Raw genomic sequence first — 26,601 nt, forward strand, 5'->3', positions numbered from 1 at the left:
AATATTTTCACCTCCGTAATGTCTGAAACTAAACCACGATCAGTTGTTGAATAGTAAAAACTGTTACTTAAGTCTGACCCATCCTTCAGTTTCAGTCTTTTTGTAAAATACTGTAGGTTTTGCTATAAGTGAAGTACTGATCTCAGTGGTTTAGGACAAACTGATTATGTTTTTTGTAATGCTTTCTTCTCACTCTTTCAGCTGACGACAATGTGCCGGCCAAGATTCTGTCCTACAACCGTGCCAACAGAGCTGTTGCAGTTCTCTGTAACCATCAAAGGGCTCCCCCGAAAACATTTGAGAAATCAATGTTAACACTCCAGACCAAGGTACTGTATTATCATCTTGATGTGCCACTGCTCTTTTTTGTGTGAAACTATCCTTTAAGCACTCATCAAGCCCAACAATGTGAGGATTTCTAGCTTCCTTCATTTGCCAGTTTGTCCATAAGCAGTCTTTTCCCCTTTCCCAATATAATTCAAGTTGAATGTGATATTGGGGTGAAATGAGTCGCTGAATATTTTTACCATATAGTGAAATACACCCAGGTTTAGTACCTCCTTTAGTCTAGCTGGAAGATAGTGTGCCCGTAAGCCACCGCCTTTAGCCTAATTCGTAGATGCTTCACCCTTACTATCCCCATTAACCCCTTAAGATGGTGGTTCCCCTGTCTTTCAGCAGTTCAAACACAAGGTACACCAAATTACTTGGACTCGGTTGTAATTTACTGACAGAATTACTCTCTGCTGCATTTAGTATGACTTTACCACTCTTGTGCAAATTGGCCTTTTAGCACAGATTTATGAAATGCTTCCTGTACTAGTCTATCACAATGCTGATAAGACTACTACTGTTTCAGAAGTGGTAGTTTGGAGTCATAGCACTGTTCTGTAGCTATTAATCATTTCAGCCCTGTTAATACGTAGGGCTCTTAAAGGTAAAGGTGTATGCCTGTTTGAATCCATAAAAATGGTCAACAGTAGGGTCCATTGTGTGCTGCACGATGGAAAGGGGTCAGTCTATCCTAGGGCTCTTCAATCCATGACTGAAACACTGCATCATTTGGCTCCGGATGTGGGAAACCGAATGTTCGTAGCGTGTCGCTGTACATACACACTGTAGGAAAGGGGGTTTGTTTCAGTAATGACCCCACACACACACACATTTTGCCAGATTTCTGATTCACTTTGACGGAGTGTGTCCTGCCAATCAGGTTCCCAGGGCCTGTGTTCTTTCCCCCAAATCTGTACCTTTGTTTTCACAGTTGGCACACCTCTGGGTCATGTGTAAGTCCCTTGTAGAAGGGACAAGTGGTACCAAGGGCCTTGTGATCAGAGTGGGTTTCTAAGAGCAGTAGCATGTATTGTGCCACCCTCAGAGACCCCCCACCAAGCACATACATACTGCCATTGCAGACTGTGTTCTGGTGCAGACAAAACAGAAGTCGACAAGGCACACATGCCTATGTGCCATGCCCACCAACCCCTGCCTGTGACCTAAGTAAGCCGCCCCTCTAGCAGGCCTCACAGCCCTAAGGCAGGGTGCACTATACCATAGATGATCACAGCTATATGAGCAATGTGCTCCTACAGTGTCTGTGCCATTCAGACATTGTAAGTGCAGTGGACCCATATTGAGTACATGGGCTGGGAGTTTGTCATTACGAACTCCACAGCTCCATGATGGCTTTACTGAATGCTAAGGAGTTTCGTATCAAACGCCTCAACATAATAAGCCCACACTGATGCCAGTGTTGGATTTATCACAAAATGCACTCTGAGGCATCTTTGAGATACCCCCTTGAAAAAACAAAACTCCGTTGTGTCCAGCTCACTGGTCTACATGAGCCTGCCACACACAGACCTGTTTCTGAGCAGGAACACCATTCTAGGCGGTGAGCCTCAAAGGCTTCCTGCCCTTTGATATGCTACCCATAGGCTGTGTGCCATGCCCATAGACACTACATGCAATATATGTAAGTCACCCCTACAGCTGGCTTTATGGCCCTACGTCAGGGTGCATTATATTACATGTGTGGACATATTTGCATGTGCAGATATGCCCCTGTGAGGTAAAGTTTGTTTACTGGATGGTACAATTGAACAGGGAAGTCATGTTGCGTATATGTACTGGCCACTGGTCATTAAGTTTCCCAGCTTCATAATGGCTTCTCCATAACCTATGGTGTCTGTTATCAAATGCCTTGTCTTAAATAAATCCATACTTATGCCAGTAGTGGATTTATTAAGACAGACACCCAGAGGGCCCCATAAAACCTTTAATCCTCTAGTGTGCTGGCTGATTGGTATAGTCCTAGACAATTCTTATTCAAACATATCACTTAGTATCGCTTAGTATATCCTTATATAGTATACTGAAATCCCAGATGGGGCTACACTGTGACAACGAATGAGTATTACTGCTGTATAAAGAATACCAAGATATCACTGGGTCCCTTCTATTTGAATTGATTGAATTATCTCCCTGGAAATACTTTCCCTCTCCTTCCATTCTCTTAACTATAGCACAATTTTCTCACACCTTTTTCTTTCTCCTGATGACAATCTCCAAGTACATGTATAATTGCATATCGTGCGCTTGAACATTTATGATTTGAACAAGTTTTCATTATTATGATGAAAATAAATGGAATATAATTGATTTTGAAGTGGCCCATTGCCTTCACTTTTCATGTGTGCCTTTTTCTGAATCTCATCTATACACATTTTGCTATACGAAGTGATCTGTTTGAATAAGAATTGTCTAGGACCACTGTTTTCTTTACCGATTGATACCTAGGTCCTTTGACGTATACTGGGTCACCCCATTTATTATAATGGTATGACTGGTATAGTCCAGCCTACCACCACAAAGTTTCTGACCCCCCTGCAGGTAAGAGCCCATGCTCTTAGGCCAGAAACTATGTGGAGCACGTAATGAAGGACCGAGGTTATTGTACTTGACTCTTGAGCAAACTAGTCTGGATGGCAGTTGTAGCAGTGTGAGTGACCATTACTCTTTTCTGGAACACAGCTGAAAACAGCACTCTGTGTGCCCAAACAAGCAGCTGGTTTTGACAAGTGGCTGCACTAAATGTTAAGGGATGGGATCAGACCAACTACTTTTGTCTAGTGGCCCTTGCTCGGTTTCCCTATGGGACAGCTCCTACAGCCTCCTTGCAGCCACAGCTGCTGCTTCGCACCTCCCTTTTCTGCCATAGAGTTGTGATGCAGCACTGGTGTCCATCTATCTCAGCGCGTCTGCCATGGGCACCATGGTGCTAGGTGAAGCAACTTGGGTAGCTTTCGACTTCTATGCTGAAGGATGATTGTATTGGTGAGTGCATCGATTAACTGTGTGTGTTGGTTCTCAAAAGCGATGTATATTTTAGGTAAGGAATCGGTTTGCCAAATTACTGTCAATCTGATGTTTTCTCCTTTTATTTAGCTGTAAGCTCTTCCTACATGTTGGGAATAGGATAAAGGCAGGATTTAGTAGTATCTCCTTTTCCGACTTATTGCAGTCTGATCTTTACCATGGATTTCTTCTTTATAAAATTGTAAATGTAGAGGTGGAGCGTTTGTGGTACGCAGGGTTTATTACTTGTTTGTATGCTTTTTATTAATTGCAGTGATTAGTAATGGTCATTCTGACATAAAGGTAGCCATTTGTTCGAGGCATGTGGGCTGCTGAATACATATCTTTGCATAGATCGCCGCCTAGTGTTGGGTCCGGATGATTGCACTTTGTTGTCCTGGAAGAGTCTTCGAAGTATCACGAGATAGGTGACTCCTCCCCTGGACTACAGTGCGCATGGGCATCTTCTCCATCCTCAGATTGTTTTTTTCCGCCATTGGGTTCGGATGTTATTCCTCTACTCCAAATTCGGAATCGAAACTAACCTACTTTCTAAGGCGAAAAGGCCTTCTAACTCGACGGTATTGTTCTTGTTCGGTACTCCTCGACTCGTTTTAACTTTCCATCGCGATCCGGTCGTCGACGCGGGCCGTTGGACCTTTTGGACGCCACGTGGGATTGCTGTTGATGGAATGGAGTCCGTTCAAAAGGTACCCACAATGCCACGCCAAATTCCAGCATACTGACAGACATACAGTATGCAACAGGTGTTTATCACCAGACCACAACGAACAAACTTGCTCAGCGTGTGCCCAATTCCTTTAGAAGAAAACCATCCGGAATCGACAGGCCGTTAGGCAAGAGTTGGAGCGGCAAGCACCGGAACCAGAGAAGAAAACAAGTTACTTACCTGTAACTTTAGTTCCCCAGTATTGGTAACTTTCATAGATTCCCATGCTTTGTATCATTCCCCGTCGTCGGAATGGGAGTCTCGGTAACAAAAATACCATAGCTGTAGGTACAAAAGACAATGGAAAAAGGCCTAGGCCTCATTACCTTTTGTAGCATATCACTCTCTTTGTGTAAAAGAGACCAAACTTTTGGCCTCAGCCAATCAGAAGTGCCTCACCACTTAGAACCTTCCTGAAGGAACCTCAGAGCCTCAGATTTTCGTAGCCGTTGTGTACTGAGACACCATCTGTGCTGTAGGCTGAGCTTTCCCCGGGGAGGCGGGTGGGCGCATGGGAATCTATGAAAGTTACCAATACTGGGGAACTAAAGTTACAGGTAAGTAACTTGTTTTCTTACCCCAGTATTGGAACTTTCATAGATTCCCATGCTTTGTATCAGAGTAGCAAGCAGTAGCAAGATAATCACATTTTGCATCATAAATAATAGCAGTAGACAACATAACATTAGATACAAAATGTGAAAAAATGGAAGGTGGGAAGACAGGAAAGCTCACCATTAGTGGAAGAGGTTCCTCAGGACAGCCTGTCCAACTGCTGCATCTTCCTGCTGCAGAGATTCCAAGCAGTAGTGCTTGGTAAAAGTGTGAACGCTGCTCCAGGTCGCAGCTCTGCAGATGTCCTTAATTTGCACCCCTGCGAAGAGTGCTGTGGAGGAAGCCACAGATCTTGTGGAATGCGCTCGTATCTTTCCAGTCAGAGGCTTACCAGCAGCCCTGTGACAATGTAATATAGCACTTGTGATCCACCTTGAAACACCCTGTTTGGAGAGTGGAAGGCCTTTACTTGGTCCCCCGAAGGCCACAAACAGTTGGGTAGATTTCCGAAAATCCTTAGTACGCTGTAAGTAAAACTTCAAGCATCGCTGTACATCCAGTGAATGCAAGGCTTTTTCCGCCGGTGTGGAAGGCTGAGGAAAAAACGTCTTCAGAATGACCGGTTCATTCAAATGGAAGTCCGAGGGGACCTTTGGCATGAACCTAGGGTTAGTCCTCATGATGACAGTGTTCCTTTTGAATTGAAGGAAAGGCTCCTGAATGGTCAAGGCCTGTAATTCCCCTACACGCCGAGCCGACGTGAGAGCGAGGAGAAGAGCCAATTTCCACGAAAGGTATTTGATGTCAGAACGATGGACTGGTTCAAATGGGCCCTTCATGAGTTGAGAAAGGACCAGATTTAAATGCCACGTTGGTGGAGGTGGTCTCACCGGTGGATAGACCCTGAACAGACCCTTAAGAAACTGTTTGATTATCCTTGAAGACCATAATGAAGGTCCAGATTCCGTCCTCCTGAATCGTGACAAAGCAGCCAAATGAACTTTAATCGATGAGTGGGCCAGACCAGACTTGGCCAAGGACAGTAGGTATGGGAGGACCTGATGAGGTTTGGAATTGAATGGATCAATGTGTTGCTGTCGACACCAACAACAGAATCTTTTCCACTTAAGGCGGTAAGTTTTGTTAGTGGAAGGGGCCCTTGCTTGGGACAAAACCTCCCTAACTTCCTTAGACAATGGCAGGTTCATAAATTCTCGCTGCTCAGGAGCCATGCAGTCAGGTGTAACGACTGAGGGTCTGGATGTAGAATCTGTCCTTCGGACATCGTGAGAAGATCCGGCAGAATTTGGAGAGGTACAGGAGGAGCGATCGACAGCAGATGGAGCTCCGTGAACCAGAACTGCCTCGGCCAAGCCGGGGCTACCAGGATCATCCTGCACGGTTCCATCTTGAATTTCTTGATTAGTCGTGGTATTAGAGGAATGGGAGGAAAAGCGTAGACAAATGTCTTCGACCAGGGTATCAAAAGGGCATTTCCCAGAGAATTTGGATGGGGAAGCCTGCTTGCGTAAGACCGGCATTTGCTGTTGGTCGGGGTGGCAAACAGGTCGATGTCCGGTTTTCCCCACCGGCTGAAGATTTGTTCCAAAATGTCTTGATTCAACTCCCATTCGTGGGTGACCGAGGATGACCTGCTCAGTTTGTCGGCGTTTTCGTTGAGGACGCCCGGCAAGTGTTCCGCCATCAGAGACATGTTGTGTTGAATAGCCCAATCCCAAATCTGCTGGGCTTCTTGTGACAATGGGCGTGATCTGGTCCCTCCTTCCTTGTTCACATAGTGCATGGCCGTGGTGTTGTCCGTCCTGATAAGCACTTGTGAACCCTCCAGGAGAGGAAGAAACGATTGCAGAGCCAGACGTATCGCCCTGAGTTCTAACAGGTTGATGTGAAGGCCTTTCTCCTGGGGCGACCAATGCCCACTGACATGAAGTGCCTGCAGCACTGCTCCCCAGCCTTCCAACGACGCATCCGTCGTTATCACTTGTGGAGACGGGTCGCTTGCGAAGGATAGGCCTTGGGACAAGTTGTCTAGGTCTGTCCACCATAGGGCCGCATTCTTCATTTCCGGAGTGATCGCCACTGTGTCGTCGAAGGAACCGTGGACTTGCCGCCATTGATTGTCCAGTTGTTCCTGCAAGGGACGCATCCTTAGTCTGCAATGGGGAACCAGTGGAATGCACGACGATATTACTCCCAGCAGAGACTTGTAGCGGCGAACTGAAAGACTTTTTTGATTGCAAGTCTTGGGCCATCGTTTGTAACTTGTGCCTCCTTTCCAGAGTGGGAAAAGCTCGTGAAAGCTTTGAGTCCAAGATGGCTCCCAGAAACCGGGCTCTTCTGGACGGGATCTGGCAAGATTTCTCGTCGTTTAGAGTGAGACCCAGGTTTCGGAATAAATTGGTACACGCTTGAACCGCCTGTAGCGCTGCCTCTTTGGACGGAGCCTTCAGCAGCCAGTCGTCCAGATAGGGGAAGACTTGAAACTTGTGCCTCCGTAGGAAAGCCGCTACTGGAGCCAGCACTTTCGTGAATATCCTCGGGGCTGAACGGAGTCCAAAGGGTAAAACCCTGAATTGGTAATGGCTCTTGGCTACTGTGAATCGCAGAAACCTTCTGTGTGCTGGGTGAATCGGAACATGAAAATAGGCATCTTCGAGATCGAGTGTGGCCATGTAATCTCCTGGGTTGATTAGTTTCAAGATGTCCTGGAGGGACACCATCCTGAAGGATAGAGAGATGAGATAGGTGTTTAGCCCCCTGAGGTCTAAAATGGGACGCCACTTGTCGAGCGTTTTCCTCACCAGGAAGAACCTGGAATAAAATCCCTGGTTTCTCTGATTCGATGGAACTGGCTCTATCGCCCCTTTTCGGAGCATTTGTTGAACCTCGAGCCGAAGGAGACGCTGGTGTTTTGAAGGAGTGGCTGTCGGGGGCTTGGGTGGCGGAACGTGAGTGAACTCTAAGGTATGCCCTTTCCGAATGATGTTGAGCACCCAACGGTCCGATGTTATGAGGGACCAGTTGTGAAGGAATTTGTTGACCCTGCCTCCAACTGCTGATTTCCTGGAGGAGGGTCCAGTAGGAAGAGCCAGGAGGCCGCTATTGGCGCTTGGACGAGTCCCGTCCTCGCGCACCTTGCTTTCCTTTACTGTAAGGCCTGGAGTAGTTGGTAGACTGGCCTTGCCGCTGTTGGTAAGATTGGCGGTGCTGTTGGGAACCGGATCCTGTGTTGGAATACCGTTGGTGTTGGAAGGATCCTCTATACGTACCACCCCTGCCTCTGGCTCCCTTGAAGGGGGACTTCTTGTACTGAAGTGTTCCTAAAGACCTAGCGGTCTCTGTGTCTTTTTTAATATCTTGAAGGGTGTCGTCAATAAGTTTGCCGAATAGAGCCTCACCATCAAAGGGAAGATCCAACACTTTGTTCTGGACCTCTGGTCGGAACCAAGTAGCTTTAAGCCACCCTTGGCGACGGAGCACTGCCGCTCCAGCTAGTGAACGAAATGCCGTAGTAGCAATATCCATTGCACAATCGATTATTTCCATCGATGTCGCTTCCCCCTCTTTCAGAACTTTCTTTGCCTCCGACATTGATTCAGGAGGTAACTGGTCAAGGTACGGGGAGACATCGCACCAAAGTTGACGGTCGTACCTTCCCAGGATGGCTAAGGCATTAGCCGCTCTCACCAGCAAACTCGCCATCGCTGAGAATCTTTTCCCAACATTATCTAGCCTCCGTCCTTCCTTGTTCCGGAGGAGTTGTCAGCGGTGCCGAAGGGTTGCGCGATTTCCTCTGCGCTGCCTGCGAGATTACAGAGTCCGGTTTTGGATGACCTTTCAAGGCCGCTGGGGCATCATCGGTTGCTCTATATTTCTTTTCCAGACGCGGTAGTACCGGCACCACCGTCGCCGGGTGTGTCATGGTCTTTAGGCCCTCTTTCCATATATGATCCACAATCGGAATAGATCTGGCATTTTTCTGGAAAGGTTCCTTAAAGTCATATAAGAAGCAATCCGTGGTGACTTTAGGCATTGCCAACTTAAATCTTGCCGCCGCCCTCTCCATTAGCTGATGGAAACCTCCAATATCCGCCGGCGGGGAGTCCGCTGGCTCTGGATTTGGCGATGCGGGATTGTCAATAATGTACTCATCATATTCCGTGTCAGGAATAGAGACGTGATCCGAATGTTGATCCTCATCCGAAGAGTCATCAACATCATGCGATCTTGGTACCCCAAAGGAATCCTGAGGGACGGTTGTTTGAGGCTGCGGAGAGGCTGGAGCCGAGAGCGTAGGTGGCACCACTGACGCCTGAGTCGTGGAAGGCGTAGCAGGTGTTGACGTAGCTGGCAAAGGCCTACTGGCCTTAGACTTATAGTCCTGTAGCATTCTATGAAGATCCTGTAGGAAAGATGTTGGCACTGAAACCATTCCCTGGTCCGAGTGCCGTTGTTGATAGTGACCATGACTATGATCATGCTCCTCGTGGGTGTATTCGCCCTCTGAGTCGGTGTCCTGACATTTGACAAATAGTTGCGAAGGACTATTGGCATAACTGTATGCATCTTGGTCATCTTCCTCTGACTGACCCTCTTGCAAGAGCATTGTTGGAAGCAGAGGGGACACTGCCCTTGGAGAAGTCATCTCCGGTGTAATCCGCGTCACAGAAATGGTGATACGCTTTTCCGTGGCCAAGATCGTGGGTTCCGTCGTCGACGGTTGTACATACGCCGTCGAGATAGGCGTCGTGGACGTTGTCGTCGACGAGACTGTGGACACACCAGCCGTCGTCATGGTCATCGTAGTGGTCGTCGACGCTCTCGTCGACGAGACCATCGTCGACGACATCGTCGTCATTGTCGTCGACGGGACTCTCGTCGTCGACACTGTCGTCGTCGCCTTCGTTGGTACCATCGTCGACGGGTTCTTCGTCGACGGGTTCTTCGTCGACGGGTTCTTCGTCGACGGGTTCTTCGTCGACGGGTTCTTCGTCGACGGGGCCTTCGTCGACGGGGCCTTCGTCGACGGGGCCTTCGTCGACGGGGCCTTCGTCGTCGACTGGATCTTGGGCGTCGACGGGCCTCTCGTCGACGGCTCCTTCGTCGACGGCTCCTTCGTCGACGGCTCCTTCGTCGACACTTGTGTAGCCGGTGCCTTCGTCGACGGCGCCTTCTCCGCCGACGACGGTCTCGTCGCCGACGGGCCTCCAGTCGATGGCGCCTTAGATGACTTAGTCGACGGGTCTCCCGCTGTCGACGTCTTCGTCGTCGAGGACCTAGAAGTCCTCTCAGAAGACTGGCTTTGAGGCGTTTTGAAGGCTGTGGAAGTCTTCGCGCCAGCAGACTGCGTAGAAGGTCCATCCCTCTCCTTTACACTTCCGTGAGGAGATTTGCTGGGACCTTGGCTCTCAGACTCACTAGGGGTCTTTTTTGAGGCCTTAGAAGATCGACTGACAGAAGAAGAAGGGGAACCCCTACCCCTTTTCACTGACCTTCTAGTAGATGTCATCGATCCAGCATCTTCACTGTCGCTGGAGACAGAATCCTTCCTTGATTTAAGCTTTTGCAGCCATGTCAGGAGCCTACCCTCACGGTCCCGGAGGGTTTTGGCAGAAAAAGAGCGACAGATTGCACATTTATCCACTAGATGGTCAGGATAGAGGCAATAGATGCAGTCCTCATGCTTGTCCTCCACAAACAGCCTTTTCTTGCCACAGGAGGAACAAGGCTTGAAAAGCGCTTTTTTCTTCACAATCTCCGACATACTGGCAAACAGCAACAATCCTGAGAAGAATCCAAAAGATCCTGAAGAAAAAACTGAGAAAAAACCTGATGAAATCCTGTAGAAGTTGTAGAAGTTGAGCAGAGCTCAATGGAGACTCCCTAGCACAACGTGCGGTAGAAAATCTGAGGCTCTGAGGTTCCTTCAGGAAGGTTCTAAGTGGTGAGGCACTTCTGATTGGCTGAGGCCAAAAGTTTGGTCTCTTTTACACAAAGAGAGTGATATGCTACAAAAGGTAATGAGGCCTAGGCCTTTTTCCATTGTCTTTTGTACCTACAGCTATGGTATTTTTGTTACCGAGACTCCCATTCCGACGACGGGGAATGATACAAAGCATGGGAATCTATGAAAGTTCCAATACTGGGGTAACATCTGATGACTAACAAGACCTCCCGGAAGCGGCAGACTCGGATCTAGAAATAGTCACCGTTGAGGACCAGTCTGACTTCGATGACCAGATCACGCTGGGGCAAAAAGTGAGTACTCAGCCCCCCAACCCCGCTCATTCCAAAACAAAAGGCTCCGGTCGACACATCGCCTAAAGGCCTTAGCCGAGATTGACAAGTTACTTCAGAAGCCCCGCCTTCCGGCTCTGCCCTGAAGCCCAAGACTAAGCCTTTCGATACACCCGGCCCGAGTAATACTCTTGCCAAAAAGTTTGTCGATCCAGAAAAAGGTTGTCGAACCGAAGGGCATCGAGCCAAAGAAAGGTGTCGACCCAAAAATCGTCTAACTGAAGAAGGTTCTCTAACAAGAGAAGGTCGGCCAACCCAAGAAAGCTATCAAACCGAAAGCTCTAAAACCGAAAAAGAGTTATAAGCCACAAAAGGTCGTTGATCCAAAGAAGATACTCGGCCCGAAGAAAAAGCCCGTCGACCCGGGAAAAGCCATCGACTCGAACAAAGACATCGAGCCGAAAAGGGTAGTAGAGCACAATAAACGAAACAAAGGTATCGAACCAAAGACTCCGGTCGATCTGAAACAGGTTGTCGATCCAAAGAAGGTCGCCGAACCAAAAAAGACTGTTAAAGTACTAAAGAACGTCAACAAGGACAAAGTAATCGAACCGAAAAAGGCCTACGACCCTAAAGCAACAGTCGAACCAGACAAAGCTCCACGACCTAAGGCTCTCGAACCATAAAGTCACGGACTAGTCACAAAACCAAAAACATCTGCACCAACAATTCCTACCAGTCTGGAATGCCGTTACCACAGACAGGTGGATGAGACGGATTATCCAGTATGGTTACTGCCTGGAACTCACTTATACTCCACTCAACATACCACCCAAACATCGTCATATGTCCAAAGAACACATCACACTGTTACAACAAGAGGTGAAATCCATGCTAGAATAGGGGGCTATAGAGCCAGTCCCTTTTCAACATCAAGGGACGGGAGTATACTCTCTATACTTCCTAATTCCCAAGAAGGATGGGCCCCTCAGACCCATTCTAGACCTCAGACCGCTAAATCAATACATACTCGGAGCATTTCCATATGATCACTCTACAGCAAGAACTCCCGTTACTCCAGCAAAACTACTTCCTTGCTACATTAGACCTCAAAGACACATACTTTCACATACCTATACATCCAGCTCACAGAAAATACCTCCGGTTCACAATAGAAGGGCAACATTATCAATTCAAAGTTCTCCCCTTCGGGGTAACTAAGGCCCCAAGAGTTTTCACAAAATGCCTAGCAGTTGTAGCAGCACACCTCAGAAGGCAACACATCCACGTGTTTCCATACCTCGATGACTGGCTCATAAAGGCAAACTCGTGCGGGCAGTGTGCAAGCCATATGTCTCAAACACTCCAGTTGCTGCGCAGTCTGGGGTTTTCCATAAATTATCCAAAATCACATCTACAGCGCTCCCACATACAGCAATATCTGGGAGTCACAATAGATACCTCAGTAGCAAAAGCATATCCAAATCTAGCCAGAATAGCCAATATGCAGACTCTCATTCAAAGTTTCAGCCACAACACTCTTTACCAGCTTGAGTGTTCATGCAGCCCATAGGCATGATGGCCTCCTGTATATTCATTGTCCCTCATTCCCGCCTTCAAATGCGTCCACTGCAAGAATGCCTGGCAAGGCAGTGGAACCAAGCTCAAGGACAATTAAAAGACCTAGTGTTGGTGGACAGTCACGCTTACAACTCTCTGCAGTGGTGGAACCCACAAAACCTTTCCAAGGGGCGACTGTTCCAAGAGCCGGTTCCAAAAGTACTACTAACAGCGGACGCATCACTGACCGTTTGGGGAGCCCACCTACTTCAATTCACAGTTCAAGGGCTCTGGACAATCAAACAAAACACTGCACAGCAACCACTTGGAGTTGCTCGCAGTATTTCTAGCACTGAAAGCTTTTCAGAAGTACTTGTACAACAAGACTGTGTTGATCAAGACGGACAACATGACTGCCATGTATTACATACAGAAGCAGGGAGGGACACACTCTCCACAGGTATCTCACCTAGCACAGAGCATATGGAGGTGGGCAATTACAAAGAAGAATCTTTCTCCTAGCAGAACACCTACCGGGGAAAGACAATCAAATAGCAGATCTGCTAAGCAGGCATAGTCAACAGCTACACGAATGGGAGATTCACCCTCTGGTTCTCAAACCCTTCTTTCAGCAATGGGGACATCCAGAGATCTACCTCTTTGCCACAAACGAAAACTCAAAATGCCAGTACTTTGCCACCAGGTTCCCACATCCGTTGTCACAGGGCAATGCGATATGGATGAACTGGTCAGGCAAATTTGCGTACGCTTTTCCACCAGCCCTACTGATTCCGCTGGTGGCACGCAAACTACGCCAGCAGTCACTCACAATGATCCTGGTTGCTCCCACATGGGCAAGACAACCATGGTACACAACGTTCCTAGAAATTTCAGTAGTTCCCCACCAAAGACTGCGCCTCTCGCCACATCTTTTAACTCTGAACCATGGAGAAATCGGGCACCCGGATCCCAATCCGATGAACCTAGCGATATGGCTCCTGAAGTCTTAGAGTTTGGGTACCTTAATTTGCCTCCCGATTGCATGAACATTATCAAAGAGGCAAGACGTCCAACTACTAGAGCATGCTATGCAGCTAAATGTAAGAGATTTGTAATTTATTGCAAAAATAACCAAATCAACCCATTAGATGCTTCCATCCAAAACATTATCTGTTACCTATTACATCTTCAAAGATGCAATTTGGCATACTCTTCTTTAAGATTAGATCTTGCTGCTATTTCAGCTTACCTCCAAAATAGACAACACATGTCTTTGTTTAAGGTACCCCCAATCAAAGCTTTTATGGAAGGACTTAAAAGGATAATCCCTCCAAAGCACCCACCTTCACCAGTCTAGAACTTAAATATAGTACTAACCAGACTTATGGGACCTCCGTATGAACCACTACATTCTTGTGAATTACAATTTCTAACTTGGAAGGTGGCATTTTTGATTGCCATTACCTCCCTCAGGAGATTAAGTGAGCTACAAGGATTAACCATTCAAGAACCTTTCATGCAAATACATAACAATAAGGTAGTGCTTCGTACTAACCCTAAGTTTATGCCAAAAGTAATATCCACTTTCCGTATCAATCAGTCCATTGAATTGCAAGTTTTCTTCCAAAACCCGCAGTCAGTAGCTGAGAGCCCTACACACACTAGATGTAAAAAGGGCTCTGCTATATTACGTTGACAGAACCAAATCATTCAGGAAAACAAAGCAACTATTTGTTGCTTCTGCACCACAACATAAAGGGAATCTCATATCAAAATCAGGAATAGCCAGATGGATGGTTAGATGCATTCAGATATGCTACCAAAAAGCTAAATGCCCTCTTAACAGTCCCCCCCCCCCCCAAGCACATTCAACGCGTAAAATGGGGGCATCCATGGCATTCCTGGGAAACATTCCCCTAGAAGAGATATGTAAGGCAGCTACATGGTCCACCATACACACTTTCACTAAACACTACTGTGTACCTATCGGCCACCCTCCTCCCTGGTGCCTGTAACAGCTGCAGTACTTTTCTACATACATATACATGGACATCTCTTACTTTTCTGTACTCCATCTTTGCCACAATGGCGAAAAACAATCGGAGGATGGAGAAGATGCCCATGCGCACTTAGTCCAAGGGAGGAGTCCCCTATCTCGTGATACTTCGAAGACTCTTCCAGGACAACAAAGTGCAATCATCCGGACCCAACACTAGGCGGCGATCTATGCAAAGATATGAATGTCAGCAGCCCTACATGCCAAGAACAAATGCATACTGGCAAGTAGCATATTCCTTTCTATTAACACAATTCTGGCGTCTCAATATTAATTGGTTGTATTTGGATGTGTTAAGAGTTCCCATGTGCAACATTTCATCCTAATGGTATACTATTAACTGATCACTTTTGATCATTTACTAATAAACTTTTTTGTTAGGTTTAAATAAGATTGCTCTATTGTATTTCTCAGATTGATGCCAAGAAAGAGCAGCTCACAGAAGCAAGACGAGAGCTGAAAAGCGCCAAAGCAGATGCCAAAGCCCGAAAAGACGAGAGGACAAAAAAGTAAGTGATTTGGTTTGCATTATATTGACCAGCTCAACAGATTACACTTTTCAGACTGTTTATGAACGCCGATCAAGCAGTATTTTCTATTCTTGTACTGTGAATTATTAAAGTAATCCAGAGTGTGATCAATTCTTCGGTAACTGTGGTTTATAAAGATCATCCTCTCACTTAAGGTAGTCTACAAGGAAGTAAAGAAATCCGTTCTTATTGACGTTTCCATGCAGAACTCCATATAGTAGTTAACCTAAAGAAGATACTGATCCAAAATACCCAAGCCTATTTTGGATACCCATGAGCTTGTACTTCCTCTGCAGTTTGATGGGCTACCTCCGTAGAGAGCCTGTGGGTTCAAGCTACCTGCTAATCCGTCAAATCTCATGCCTGTACCCACAACCTTGATTTCTTTATAAGGCTACTTCGCCCAATCTTAATTATTTTTCGTGGGCAGAGCAGAACTGTTTAAGTTGTCTCTAAAACAACAAAGCTGAATCCTGCTAACCTTTCAAGCTCACTTTGCCAACTGTAATGCTTCATGGTCCTAATGGGTTTTTGCTGCTCTGTTCACTTTACCCCTCCTTTCTCATTCTGGATTAGGCCCCATGCGTTCCCTTGGCCTGCTGGGTGTATGCTTGGCCTCTGAAGATTCCCCTCCTTGAGTTGCAATGAGGTACATTTCCCACTCTTGTGAAGGCTTTTTTCAGAGAATCCTCAGTTTAGAAGATTTGACGGTTTCTTCCTTTCCTTTCCCTTTTTTTTCCTTTTTTTTTTTTAAATCGTTCTCCTTTCCTTGTAATTTAATTTATAGCCTGAAGCAGAGTACTGGAAATTTGAATCTAAGTGGATATTTAGGTTTATTTTAGGTGAATTCATATTTTAATTTTGTAGTGACTTTTCTGCTTTTGCGGAGGTAAATGTAATGCAAATTGCAAGATTGTTTGAATGGGTTTTCTTTTAGTTATTGCAAAGTTTTAACGCCCTTATATATGTTTGAGTAGTTTGTGGAAGGTTGAACCATTTGTTGGCTATTTATGCCTTGTTACTAATTGTGTTTGACGTACCATGGGTACCAATGTGGATGTGTGCCAGAGGCATTCTTTGGAGATGTCGAGTCATTCCTGATGGGCATGCCATTTGATGGCTCCACACTTTGTTGAAAAGTTTGGTTCTACGATGAAACACTTCAAGGACACTTGGGCTACAGCACACTATTGGTGTTCAAGACTCATGAGTTCCACCAGCAGTACTGGAAGAAGAGGGAATCCTTGTGGGGGCGGGAGTCTCGTACACTGCCAGGAACAACCCACGCAACCTGTGCAGCAGCCAGTATAGGCTTTTTGTGGCTCTCAGTGGTGGCTAAAGTCATGGGCTGCAGTAGTCCACCTTCACCTCACCCACAGCAATGTCTGTCTTGCTGCTTTAATTTCTCCCATTGTGTTTCTCAGCCAGTGGGTGATGCAGGTTGTTCAGAGAGGTTGCACCCTACCCTTCACATCCTCCTGCCAAACCCTCCCTGCACCGCCTAAAAAAATAAAATCCTTTGTTCGCCCAGATTTCAGCAGATTATAGAGCAAATCCTCTGCAGGAAATAAAAATCACAAATAGGCCATAGTGACGGAGAAAAAGGAGGAATGCTATTCCAACCGTTTGTTGATGCCCAAAAAAGATGTAGGGCCATATCAAGAACAGCAATAACATTGTCGCCGCTTTAGCAGCAGTTTCTTGCCGCTAAAGCGGCAATAATGTTATCACTGTTCTTAATAATATGGCCCATAGGCTTTTATGATGTGGATTTATGTTTTTTGCCCTGTGAACACCTTCCTGTGGAAGGACCTTTCTGGAGCAAAGCATTGGATGGTGTCATTAGTCTTGCCGGATGTGTACTTTAATCTGTCCGCACACCCCTTGGGAGGTTACACAGTGCTCCTTTTTGTATCTGAAAAGGGTGCCTAGGATTTCAGCTACGGGGGGGTTGGTTATGGATTGACCTATTTGGAAAATTGTTGGTGGGAGCGATTGTCCACCAGAAAAGTTACTGAAGTTAAACACTTTGCTTGACTGTAGCATGGAATCAGTCTCCTATTGGATTGCTGTGAATCTTTAGTGAAAATCTTTTCCAGCCTGACGTCTGGGAATATTAGAAGTAGAACTCATTTGTGCTTGAACTGGAAGTTTATGGCGGTGATAGAACTGTATCACCACCAGAAAATTTCTCTAGTTACACTTACAAAATCAGTGAATGACTCCAGGGGAAGTGTAGATCTGCTGTCCATCCTTTTGAACTGCCTTCAAATATACCTTCATGTTGGCCAGGCTTCGGAAGAGAATGTCTCGATTACAAGGACGGAAAGCAGCCCAGTAACCTGCACTTGCTCTATTAACCAATGCAAAACATTTACTATTTGTCTCGATCCGCTTTAAAATGTATACGGTGTCCTTGCTTGCCCTTGACAACCCTAAAATGGGTAGTTGTCTTTTTTTTAATATGATGGTATTAAAACAGATAACGAGCGGTGTTTAAAGAGCGATAAACAATGATGCTTTGGCTTTCTCTTGTGCTGAATTTTATACCCAATTTTGTAACTACAATAACTTTCTTTACAGGATGCTGGAAAGTAAGAAGAAAGCAGTTCAGAGAGTAGAGGAGCAGCTAATGAAGCTGGAGGTTCAGGCAACAGACCGGGAAGAGAATAAGCAGATTGCATTAGGAACCTCCAAACTCAACTATTTAGATCCTCGTATCTCCGTTGCATGGTAAGACCACTATTTTTGCCAGGCTGCTCAGCAATTTCCAACTCTCGGGTTGCTCCTTGCGATGTTTATGCTAGTTGTGATACTGGTAGAACAGTTTTGCTACAATGACATTCTTAGTTGATCCCATTGCATTAACCTGGAACGCTTCCTCAACTTAATTTTAAAACGAAATAATAGGTTTAGGTTTTGTGGCGCCACCTTTTGTAGAATTTCTTGTACATTACATTATTGGCTAATCTGTTTTTGAAGGGCGGATTTTTCTTGGTCTTAAAAGGAACGCTGTAGATCAGGCAACTAAAATCAATATTTTCAATATACTCCCATTGTTTTTTTGTTTTGTTTTTTATAAAGTTCACAAAACTACCTGCAACAGAGAAAGTTTTCATCGTAGTTCAGCTTCGATTTGTTTCACTAGACTGTTGACTTTCCAGCTTTGCTAAAAGTTAATTTGGGGAAACGGTCTACATTGGCTTATATTTGGAAAGTTTTCTTTTTGTAACCGCCTTTCATCAAACAATTCATGAATTCTACAGTTAACTGACATCCCTTTGCTATGTTTAATTTTCATTGCGTTAGTGAAAGCTTGAGGTCCAATCATCCTACAGTTACTGGTTGGCAGTAAACTTATGTAAAGGTTTCTTTCATAGTAGAAAAGGATTAAGTGTGATTAGTGGAAATAACCCATGAACACTGCAACTGCCAGGATGTACCCCGAAATTTGCCTTTTCAAAATCTTAGGTGTTTATATCAAGTATCACAATAGCAATGTATGAAATTTATCTCTGCAGAGGTTGAGTAAACTAAGTTATTAAACTACTGAAGATTAATTAAATTAAGTTTAATTGGTTTTTAAGTCATTCACGCTATTGGAATGTTGGCTATACCAGTCTTATTTCAATAGATTTTATTGGTCTTTTGAAAAATAGTTTTTTCATTCTATTATGTATTCATATTCTGATTAATTTATCTAGCTGCAGATTCCTCACCATTAAAATAACCCTAAGCATCATGCCAGGTCTGAAAAATTCTCCCAGCGTGCTTTGGCTCAGTGTGGCTCCACAGCAATTTTGTACATCCTCAAAAGTGAGGGTGTGAGGCCACAAGCTGGCACCACCACTGCACACAACCAGTTACTTTCTTTCCATGCCCTCCGTGGATCTGGAGCTCCACTCCCAACCTGTCTGTTCTCAGACTATCAAACATTTTGATGCCCTAAATCCCCTGAAGAAGACAGGATTAAAGTTCTGCTGTGACTGCAGGAAGCACATTTCTGTTAGGGAACCATGAAGGGAAGCCGAAACCCCATATCGTCTATCTTAAGTGTGTGTTTGCAACAGCTCGCTCGCTCCCAGTCACAGGACCAATCCCGCACAAGGTCCTGTACTCTTAACCCCTCTCTGCCGTGCACGAAAGTAAATCAGGTCTTAACCCCACCCTGCCACACTAAATCAGAAAAGAAGTCACAAGAGCAGTACTTAAAGGGTTCCTCGACTCTTGTCTTTTAATCTGATCAGGTGCCACAGTTGGTGCTGGAGTGCCTCATATTCCCCTGGCTGTGGCTGAACGCTCCGAAAACTACAAACTTCAATGAGGCTGACCGGCTTCCTCTGGCTTGCCTTTGAACCCAAAGGAGCACCAGGGGCCATCAGGCACACTATTAGCCTGCCCTCTCTGGCACCATCTGTCCCCTTAGGACCTGCTTCTAGGCCCATACCAAAGCTTCCAACCCTGGCTCCACGACAGTCCCTTCCATGCATCTGCGCCCGCCACTCGTGCTGCATCCAATCCAGACATCTGTATCTGATCCTGAACCAATGTTGACCCGCTCAAATCTAGTGTCAAGCTATGCGCTTATCTAGCCGCTTAGTCAGTGTTCGTTTAACTAGATAATCTGCCTCCTCCTCCTCAATGCCAGTATTACTAACACTTTCTAAGGTTCCAATTCTGACACAGTCCAAAGCCTACAAAACGCTCCCCACAACATTGATACGGAGACGGACAATCTGCTTCCCCTAATCACCCTGATGGAGGAACTCTGCAATAACAGACCAGACCAGAGGGACTTCAGTGAGGAACATTTAACAGATTTAAAAATCTAGGTTAACTGAATTGTTAGTCCTAGAGGTTAACTGAAGCAGTCGTTGAAGAGGTAATGACATTTGCAATGCAGTTAAAGTTTAATAAAATCCATGTCCCAATGAAGTCCTATACCCACTTACAAAACATTAATGAGCAGGTTCATACTACATCATGACATTTCTTTTTGCAAGATAATGACTCCACAAATTCAAAGTGATCCATAAACCTGGGATGGGTCCCTTTGAGTTGAAATCATAAGTGCTAGTTGCACTTATGAATATGGAAGTTAAGTTTCTTAGGAAAGTCCTATAATTTCACTTGAATGGGTCCTGACAATGTTTCTCTATAGTAAGGAATCCAGTTACCGATTCAGCACGTTCAAAGCATTTTTAGGAGGGTAGCGCAGATGATTTAACAAAAACATTGCAGCTCCATGCTGAAAAGGTGTTTAAGGTGTTTGGTTTTGAAGAGTGAACGCTATAAGGGTTGTCTACTGGCAGATATTGAATTTACTTTGATAACTCTGGAGACTGCACTTCGAGTGTCACTACAAGCACTGGGGTAGCTTAAAGCCTAGGATTTCAAATAAATCTGAAATCCTCAAACTACTGGTAGGTCCAGATAGTCTTGTCCCAGAAACGTACACCTCTGCTTTTGGGGGCAGGGTATGGGCTTGAGGTCGAATTTCCTCTTTGAAAACTGCAGAAGCCTGGCATATTTATTCCTTAATTTGAAGGCTTAAGCAAGACTTTAGGATGACAGAAGAGATTCCCACATATTATATTTAACAAAGAGGGGAGGTAGAGTATCAAGTAGGATTCCTACTCCACGGGCACTGTTACATAAACAAGAAGAATCCTACCACTTATTGGGAAGAAAGGTGAGGAAAGGAAGGGGGACACTCAGTGTTGTGTAAAATACCCCTCACACACCAACAGGCCCCTTGGTGTCATGCTTCATCATCGGGGTCTTCGCACCCCGCTAAGGGGATGCGGCACGCTACGACCTACGACTACGCGGGAGCGTTGACAATTCAGTCTATGTGTGGTGTGTGTTGAGTGCAAGTGAAAGGAATAGGATGTGAGTGGGAAGTGTAGTGAGAAAAAAAATTAAAAAGGACCTGGCCAGTGGGTAAAAGGAAAAACTTTATTCTGTACCTCTGGCTGGTACTATTAAAAAAGTGCTAGATGGCGAGGTTTTGTGTCTTAGTAAGGGACAGAACCTCCACCTCCGTCGTGAGCAACACAGGGTGGAGGAAAGAGGCCGACTGAGGCGGATTTCATTGTGGATCCACCTACCTACCTACCCTGATGTTCTGAAATTGCTCATGAGGCTTTAATCAGCTTATACAATAAGACATGTAACTACATGTTCAAGTAAAACCGCTGTAGGCACATTGTATTTGTCTTCAGTAAATGTAATCACTTTTTTAGGAAAGTTAGAACAATAATCTTGTTCTGTAGAGAAACGTGAGTAGGGTTGGGAGTTGTGCCCCGTCCTGAAGAAGGTACGTATGTACCGAAACATGTCGACGCACACCAGAGGTTCTGTCCCTTACTAAGACACAAAACCTCGCCATCTAGCACTTTTTTAATAGTACCAGCCAGAGGTACAGAATAAAGTTTTTCCTTTTACCCACTGGCCAGGTCCTTTTTAATTTTTTTTCTCACTACACTTCCCACTCACATCCTATTCCTTTCACTTGCACTCAACACACACCACACATAGACTGAATTGTCAACGCTCCCGCGTAGTCGTAGGTCGTAGCGTGCCGCATCCCCTTAGCGGGGTGCGAAGACCCCGATGATGAAGCATGACACCAAGGGGCCTGTTGGTGTGTGAGGGGTATTTTACACAACACTGAGTGTCCCCCTTCCTTTCCTCACCTTTCTTCCCAATAAGTGGTAGGATTCTTCTTGTTTATGTAAGAGATTCCCACATATACAGATAAGCCCTTCGGTAATGCAGCAGATAGAAGTCCGATAAAATAAGGTAAAACGTTGGCCACAACTATTGTGATACAGTATTGATGTGGTCTGCTTCTGCAGAGGTTCTTGAAGGTTTAACTATTTTTATTCAGATGTTTTTAAACCCGTCTTGCCAACTTACCCAACAAAGCTGACTAGAAAAGTTGTGCCTAACACAGACACACAGTTTTACCTAGAAACTCTAATTAAATGCACCGGTTCAGACATATATACAGCAGTAAATAGGCAAGTTTCTCTCTGCTTGCTGGGGGTAAAAGGAGGGAGAACTTGAGGTAGTCTCAAGGTATGACAGCCCATCAGCGGTAGAGACTGGCATAGTAGTATTAGCAAGATCATAGCATGGTCCAATATTGCAACTCAAAGACAGACTTGATAGATGCGGGATCGATGAATAAAAGACTGTAGTACAGTCGCAGTAGAGTAAAAGCGAGAATTGCTGACAACAATTTCTATCATGGAAGGTTGTTCTAGTTGCCATCACATTTTTAAGGTGTTAGTGAACGTCAAGCTTTTTCTCTTCAAGAGCCCTTCTTCCTGATTCATAATGACCGGGTTCCCTGGACCAACCCATAGTTTCTCCCACATTTAGTCTCCCTCAATCAATCAAACCATTGAGCTGCTGGCCTTCTTTCTGCAGTCACTCTTTGGCAGAGAGGGCCTTCCATTCTCTAGATTTCAAAAGTGTCCTTCATTAAATAAATCGAATCAAGCCCTTTCATAAAAACAACGGTTGCTTTCACCAGGCTACACAACTGTCACGTTCTATCAAAAGGGGGCATAGCCACAAGGCTTGTCAAGTGTTTTCAAACTTGCTACGCTATTGCCAAAAGACAACTGTTTCCCTACCCAGACCACTTTCTACTCGCAAGAAGAGGGAATCTGTTGCCTACCTTAGCAACATCCCTATAGCTGACGTATGTAAGGCAGCTACTTGGTCCACTCCACACATGTTCACCACACACTATTGTATGGACGTTATAGCACCCCCAAAAGCACTGGTTGGCTTAAGGTGTGCTACAAACTGTCAGTACTCTGCAACATCCTTCAGCTAGCCACTGCTTTTGGGAGACCTGTTTTACAACCTATGCAGAGCATGTGTATCTACAGCTAAATATGCCATGAATGGCATTGTTACTCTGTAAGCATCTGTTCTTGGCATGTTCTGTGGATTTTCATGCACTCGACCATCTCTCCAGAATCCTCTGTTTGTTGCTGGTGTTCTTTTCTCTTTTGCTTGGTAATCTATTGTTTCTTTTCTTATGCTCCTTCTCCATCTTCATCCTCACCCTCTGTGCGGAAACAGTCTATCAATGGAGCGGATGCCTATGCGCATAACCAGTCATAAGGAGTCGCTATTACTTGTGACTCAAACCTTCTTAGAAGAAAAACACATTGCACACATCCAAGACCTACAATAGGTGGCACAAGTATGCAGATTATGTGAATCTACAGCGGTACATGCCACAAACAAATGTTTACAGGGTAGGAAACCTATTCCTTACTCCTTGTGGGCCTCCAGGAGCACCTGGTAGCATGAGGAGGAGGTTGTAAAGGTAGAGTGGGACGTTGTAGTGGAAGATAAGGTGTGATAAAATGATTTAGAAGTAAGCATCCCAGTTTAACTATTATTAAATCAGTAGGGGAAACAGTGTAGATTGAGAATCTGGGTGAGGTGGTCACAAGAAGTGTAACTGTGTAGTTGAACTGCTTGAATAGGCTAGAACAGTATTACTTGGGTCCAGTTATGACTAGATAAATGCTTGAGCAGCAAATTATAAGATCTCGAAGATCGAAATTATTGTATTATTTTTAAAAGCCCCTTATTGTAAGTCTGCCTCGGTCCTTATTTTGTATATGATAGGGATCATAGATAATGAGAGTTCAAGAATGATGCGTAAGCAAGCTTCTCGTGGATTACAAACGGCGAGAATTCAGTAATATCACTCTGCTTTCAGTTTTGGGTTGAAGCTTTTTTGTGTTTGGGAGAAAATTATATACAGTTCGTTTTTATGAAGATTGAATGCGAGTCATCTAGCTTTACATGTTTAAAAGCACAGATCTGGGTGAAGATATCAAGTACTGAGGTTTTTAATGGGGTCATTGAATTATTGGTGGATTGCGCCCTCCCTCAAACTCACATCCCACAGCAGTTCCATATATAAATTGATACATATCGGTGCTGGTATAGAACCCTGGGATACCCCACATATTACTATGACAGGTCCCTCAGGTATAACCTTAATTCTTCATAATTTGGAAATGATTGGGCAAAAAGAAATGGAAACCCAGCTTAACACTGATCCCTGGATCACCATTCGACCTTGAATCAGAGAGAGTGTATCCTCATGTGCAATTCACCCAACCAAAAGATATTTGCAAAGCTTTAGCTGGCTGTACAAGTAGGAACTAGTTGATAGTTTTGTGGTCTGCAATCACATAGGTTGCAGGCCTTTCTAAGAAATGAAACCAATGACTGCTGCTATTCTAATTGTTGTAATATGGGTTCTTGTGAGTTAACAAAAGGTAGTGATTAGATTGTGAAAGGGTTTGTATACAAATGTAAGCAGAGTTTTTAAAACTTACACTATCTTGTTGTTTTTTCCCCTCTCTTTAGGTGTAAGAAGTATGGTATCCCTATAGAGAAGATCTATAACAAAACACAGCGAGAAAAATTTGCGTGGGCCATAGATATGGCAGAAGAAGACTATGAATTTTAACATATTTTTAAATGGGCTGGATTTTACTGCGAAAGGCTTAGCCTGATATTAGACAGCTTGAACTGTGAGCCTTACTTGTCCTAACCTTTTCTTTTATGGGAGGGGAGGAGGAAGAGTAAGGAGAGGTGATTAAAAGTTTTTTTTCCAAAAAAACATTTGAACCAACATCTTCAAGTACTAATAACCAGACAAATGAAAGAATAAAAACTTTTCCAAAAGCCTTGAAACAGTTGTCCTATGGACAACTTATTAAAAAGAGAAACACAAATATTAAGATATTAAATTAGATGCATTTTGTTTTTGGTTTTGTTTCACATTGAGGAGGATTCAGGGGACATGTCCATCTTCGGCCAGGTTAATTTTAATCTGTTTTATTGCAATGACCATGGGTCTTGAACGTCTGTATTAATGACCAATTCTAATGGTACATTATTATAGTCGGGGTTTTGCAATAATTTCTATATTTTAATAGAAAAAGGAGTTCCTCTTCCCCTCCCCCCACCTTCAACCCCCACCCCATCCCAGTTGTTCACCTTCCCCCCTCTTTGTTGATGGCACTCAACCATTGTAGGCCAATGGTTGCAGTGGCCTCAAGGCTAAAGTGACTAGCCTTTACAAAAAGGGATATTGGGAACTTTATATTTTTTCTTGCGTCATCTTGGAGGGAGGGGACATCAAAACGTATCCTGAGTTTTGCTGATGGCAAAGCATGATGAGATGATGAATCTGGTGTTCCTTTCAAATGTGAATTTTTATTTCCTTTTTAATTATTTTTAAGTATTTAAAACGTTTGTCTTAAAGAACGCTTTGTTATAGCAAATGGAGGGATGTCTGTGTGGGAGGGAGATTGTGAACCATTTAAACAGAAAATGAAAAATCAGAGACTGAAACAATGTTCCTCTACATCTTTGTGAGCCTATAGTGTATACCAGTGGCATGTTTCACCTTAAAGGAGTCCTTTTAAAAAAAAATCTGGTCTTTTACTTGAAAATTGTATGTTATAAAAATACTTCACAGATCAATTTTAAGAGAAGAGCACTGGTCCAAAAAACGGAAATCAATTTTTAGGTTATTTTATTTATATTTTCTTTTTTGTTTGTAATTGTGTACAAAAAATTACAGAGGCAGGATTTTAATGTGAAACTTATTTTGCTATTGCCATTTTAATTTTTTTTAGAAGCCTTGTTAGCCAAGTGTGTATGTGTGTGCAAGGGCAGTTCCCGGCATCTTTCTTCAACAGGTATCTTCTATTTTTATCATGAACCCCCTTTTAATCAATTGTAGGTTATTTAAAATAAATTCCTACAACTTAACGATATGTTTGGTGTGTTGTGCCTTTTCTTTTCTGTTGAAACCCTATGTATTTGTTGTTCTTTATACAAAGTGCTGTGGATTTGGAGTGGGTTAGAAGAAGTTTGTGCTTAATGTGCATCCTCTACAATGATTATAGAATTAATTTTGAACCAGGTTTTACTGGGGGAAATTGAAACTTATTGCAAAACAAACAAATACAACTAGAATAGTCCTGACTGCACAGAAAAACGTTGCACATCTTTTAGAAACTATTTCTATGGCTGCTTGAATGAAAGTATTTCTGATGGATAAGTCGAACAGATTTCTCATCTTGTGAATATTTCACCAGGCATCTAATTGGCTCGGGAAATTTTAAAGAGTTACTCTACGGGCAGGTAGGTGGTATTGTGCAGCTCCACACCAATGCAGTTCCGCTCCTGAACTGACAAACCGAACTGCATATAAGCATCACCCATAGGTGCAGACGTCAGCATCTTTCTGTGCCTTCAAACAGTAATCTGGAGCTTTACCTTGGACTTCAATACCCACGTTTTGTCATACAAATTAGCCAGTGTGCTAAAGAAAATGTTCCCACCTAAATCTTTAGGGAATGTAGAGACTTTTGAAAAGAGATGTTTGTGATGGACCCTCACAAGTAAGTCTGTGGTGCTTGTGGACTGAATGACTGCAGGAGCTGTGATTACTGTGCTCAGATAAAACGGAAGACCATACAGGACCACAAGGC

The 26,601-nt window shown here is 44.4% G+C and overlaps 1 protein-coding gene across 2 annotated transcripts in view; it reads left to right on the forward strand.

Annotated features, from left to right (window-relative positions):
- The window catches only part of TOP1 (DNA topoisomerase I), a 232,704-nt gene extending 206,823 nt beyond the window's left edge, over positions 1-25,881 (forward strand). For both annotated transcript variants that reach the window (XM_086932270.1, XM_086932271.1), the window contains exons 18-21: positions 202-329; positions 14,931-15,025; positions 17,630-17,779; positions 24,461-25,881. In XM_086932270.1, the coding sequence (XP_086788396.1) occupies positions 202-329; positions 14,931-15,025; positions 17,630-17,779; positions 24,461-24,563 (476 nt within the window). In that variant the 3' untranslated portion in view covers positions 24,564-25,881. The remainder of the gene's footprint in view (positions 1-201; positions 330-14,930; positions 15,026-17,629; positions 17,780-24,460) is intronic.
- The last annotated feature ends 720 nt before the right edge of the window (positions 25,882-26,601 follow it).

This window comes from Lissotriton vulgaris, chromosome 7 (assembly GCF_964263255.1).
Source record: "Lissotriton vulgaris chromosome 7, aLisVul1.2, whole genome shotgun sequence".
Taxonomy (NCBI): Eukaryota; Metazoa; Chordata; class Amphibia; order Caudata; family Salamandridae; genus Lissotriton; species Lissotriton vulgaris.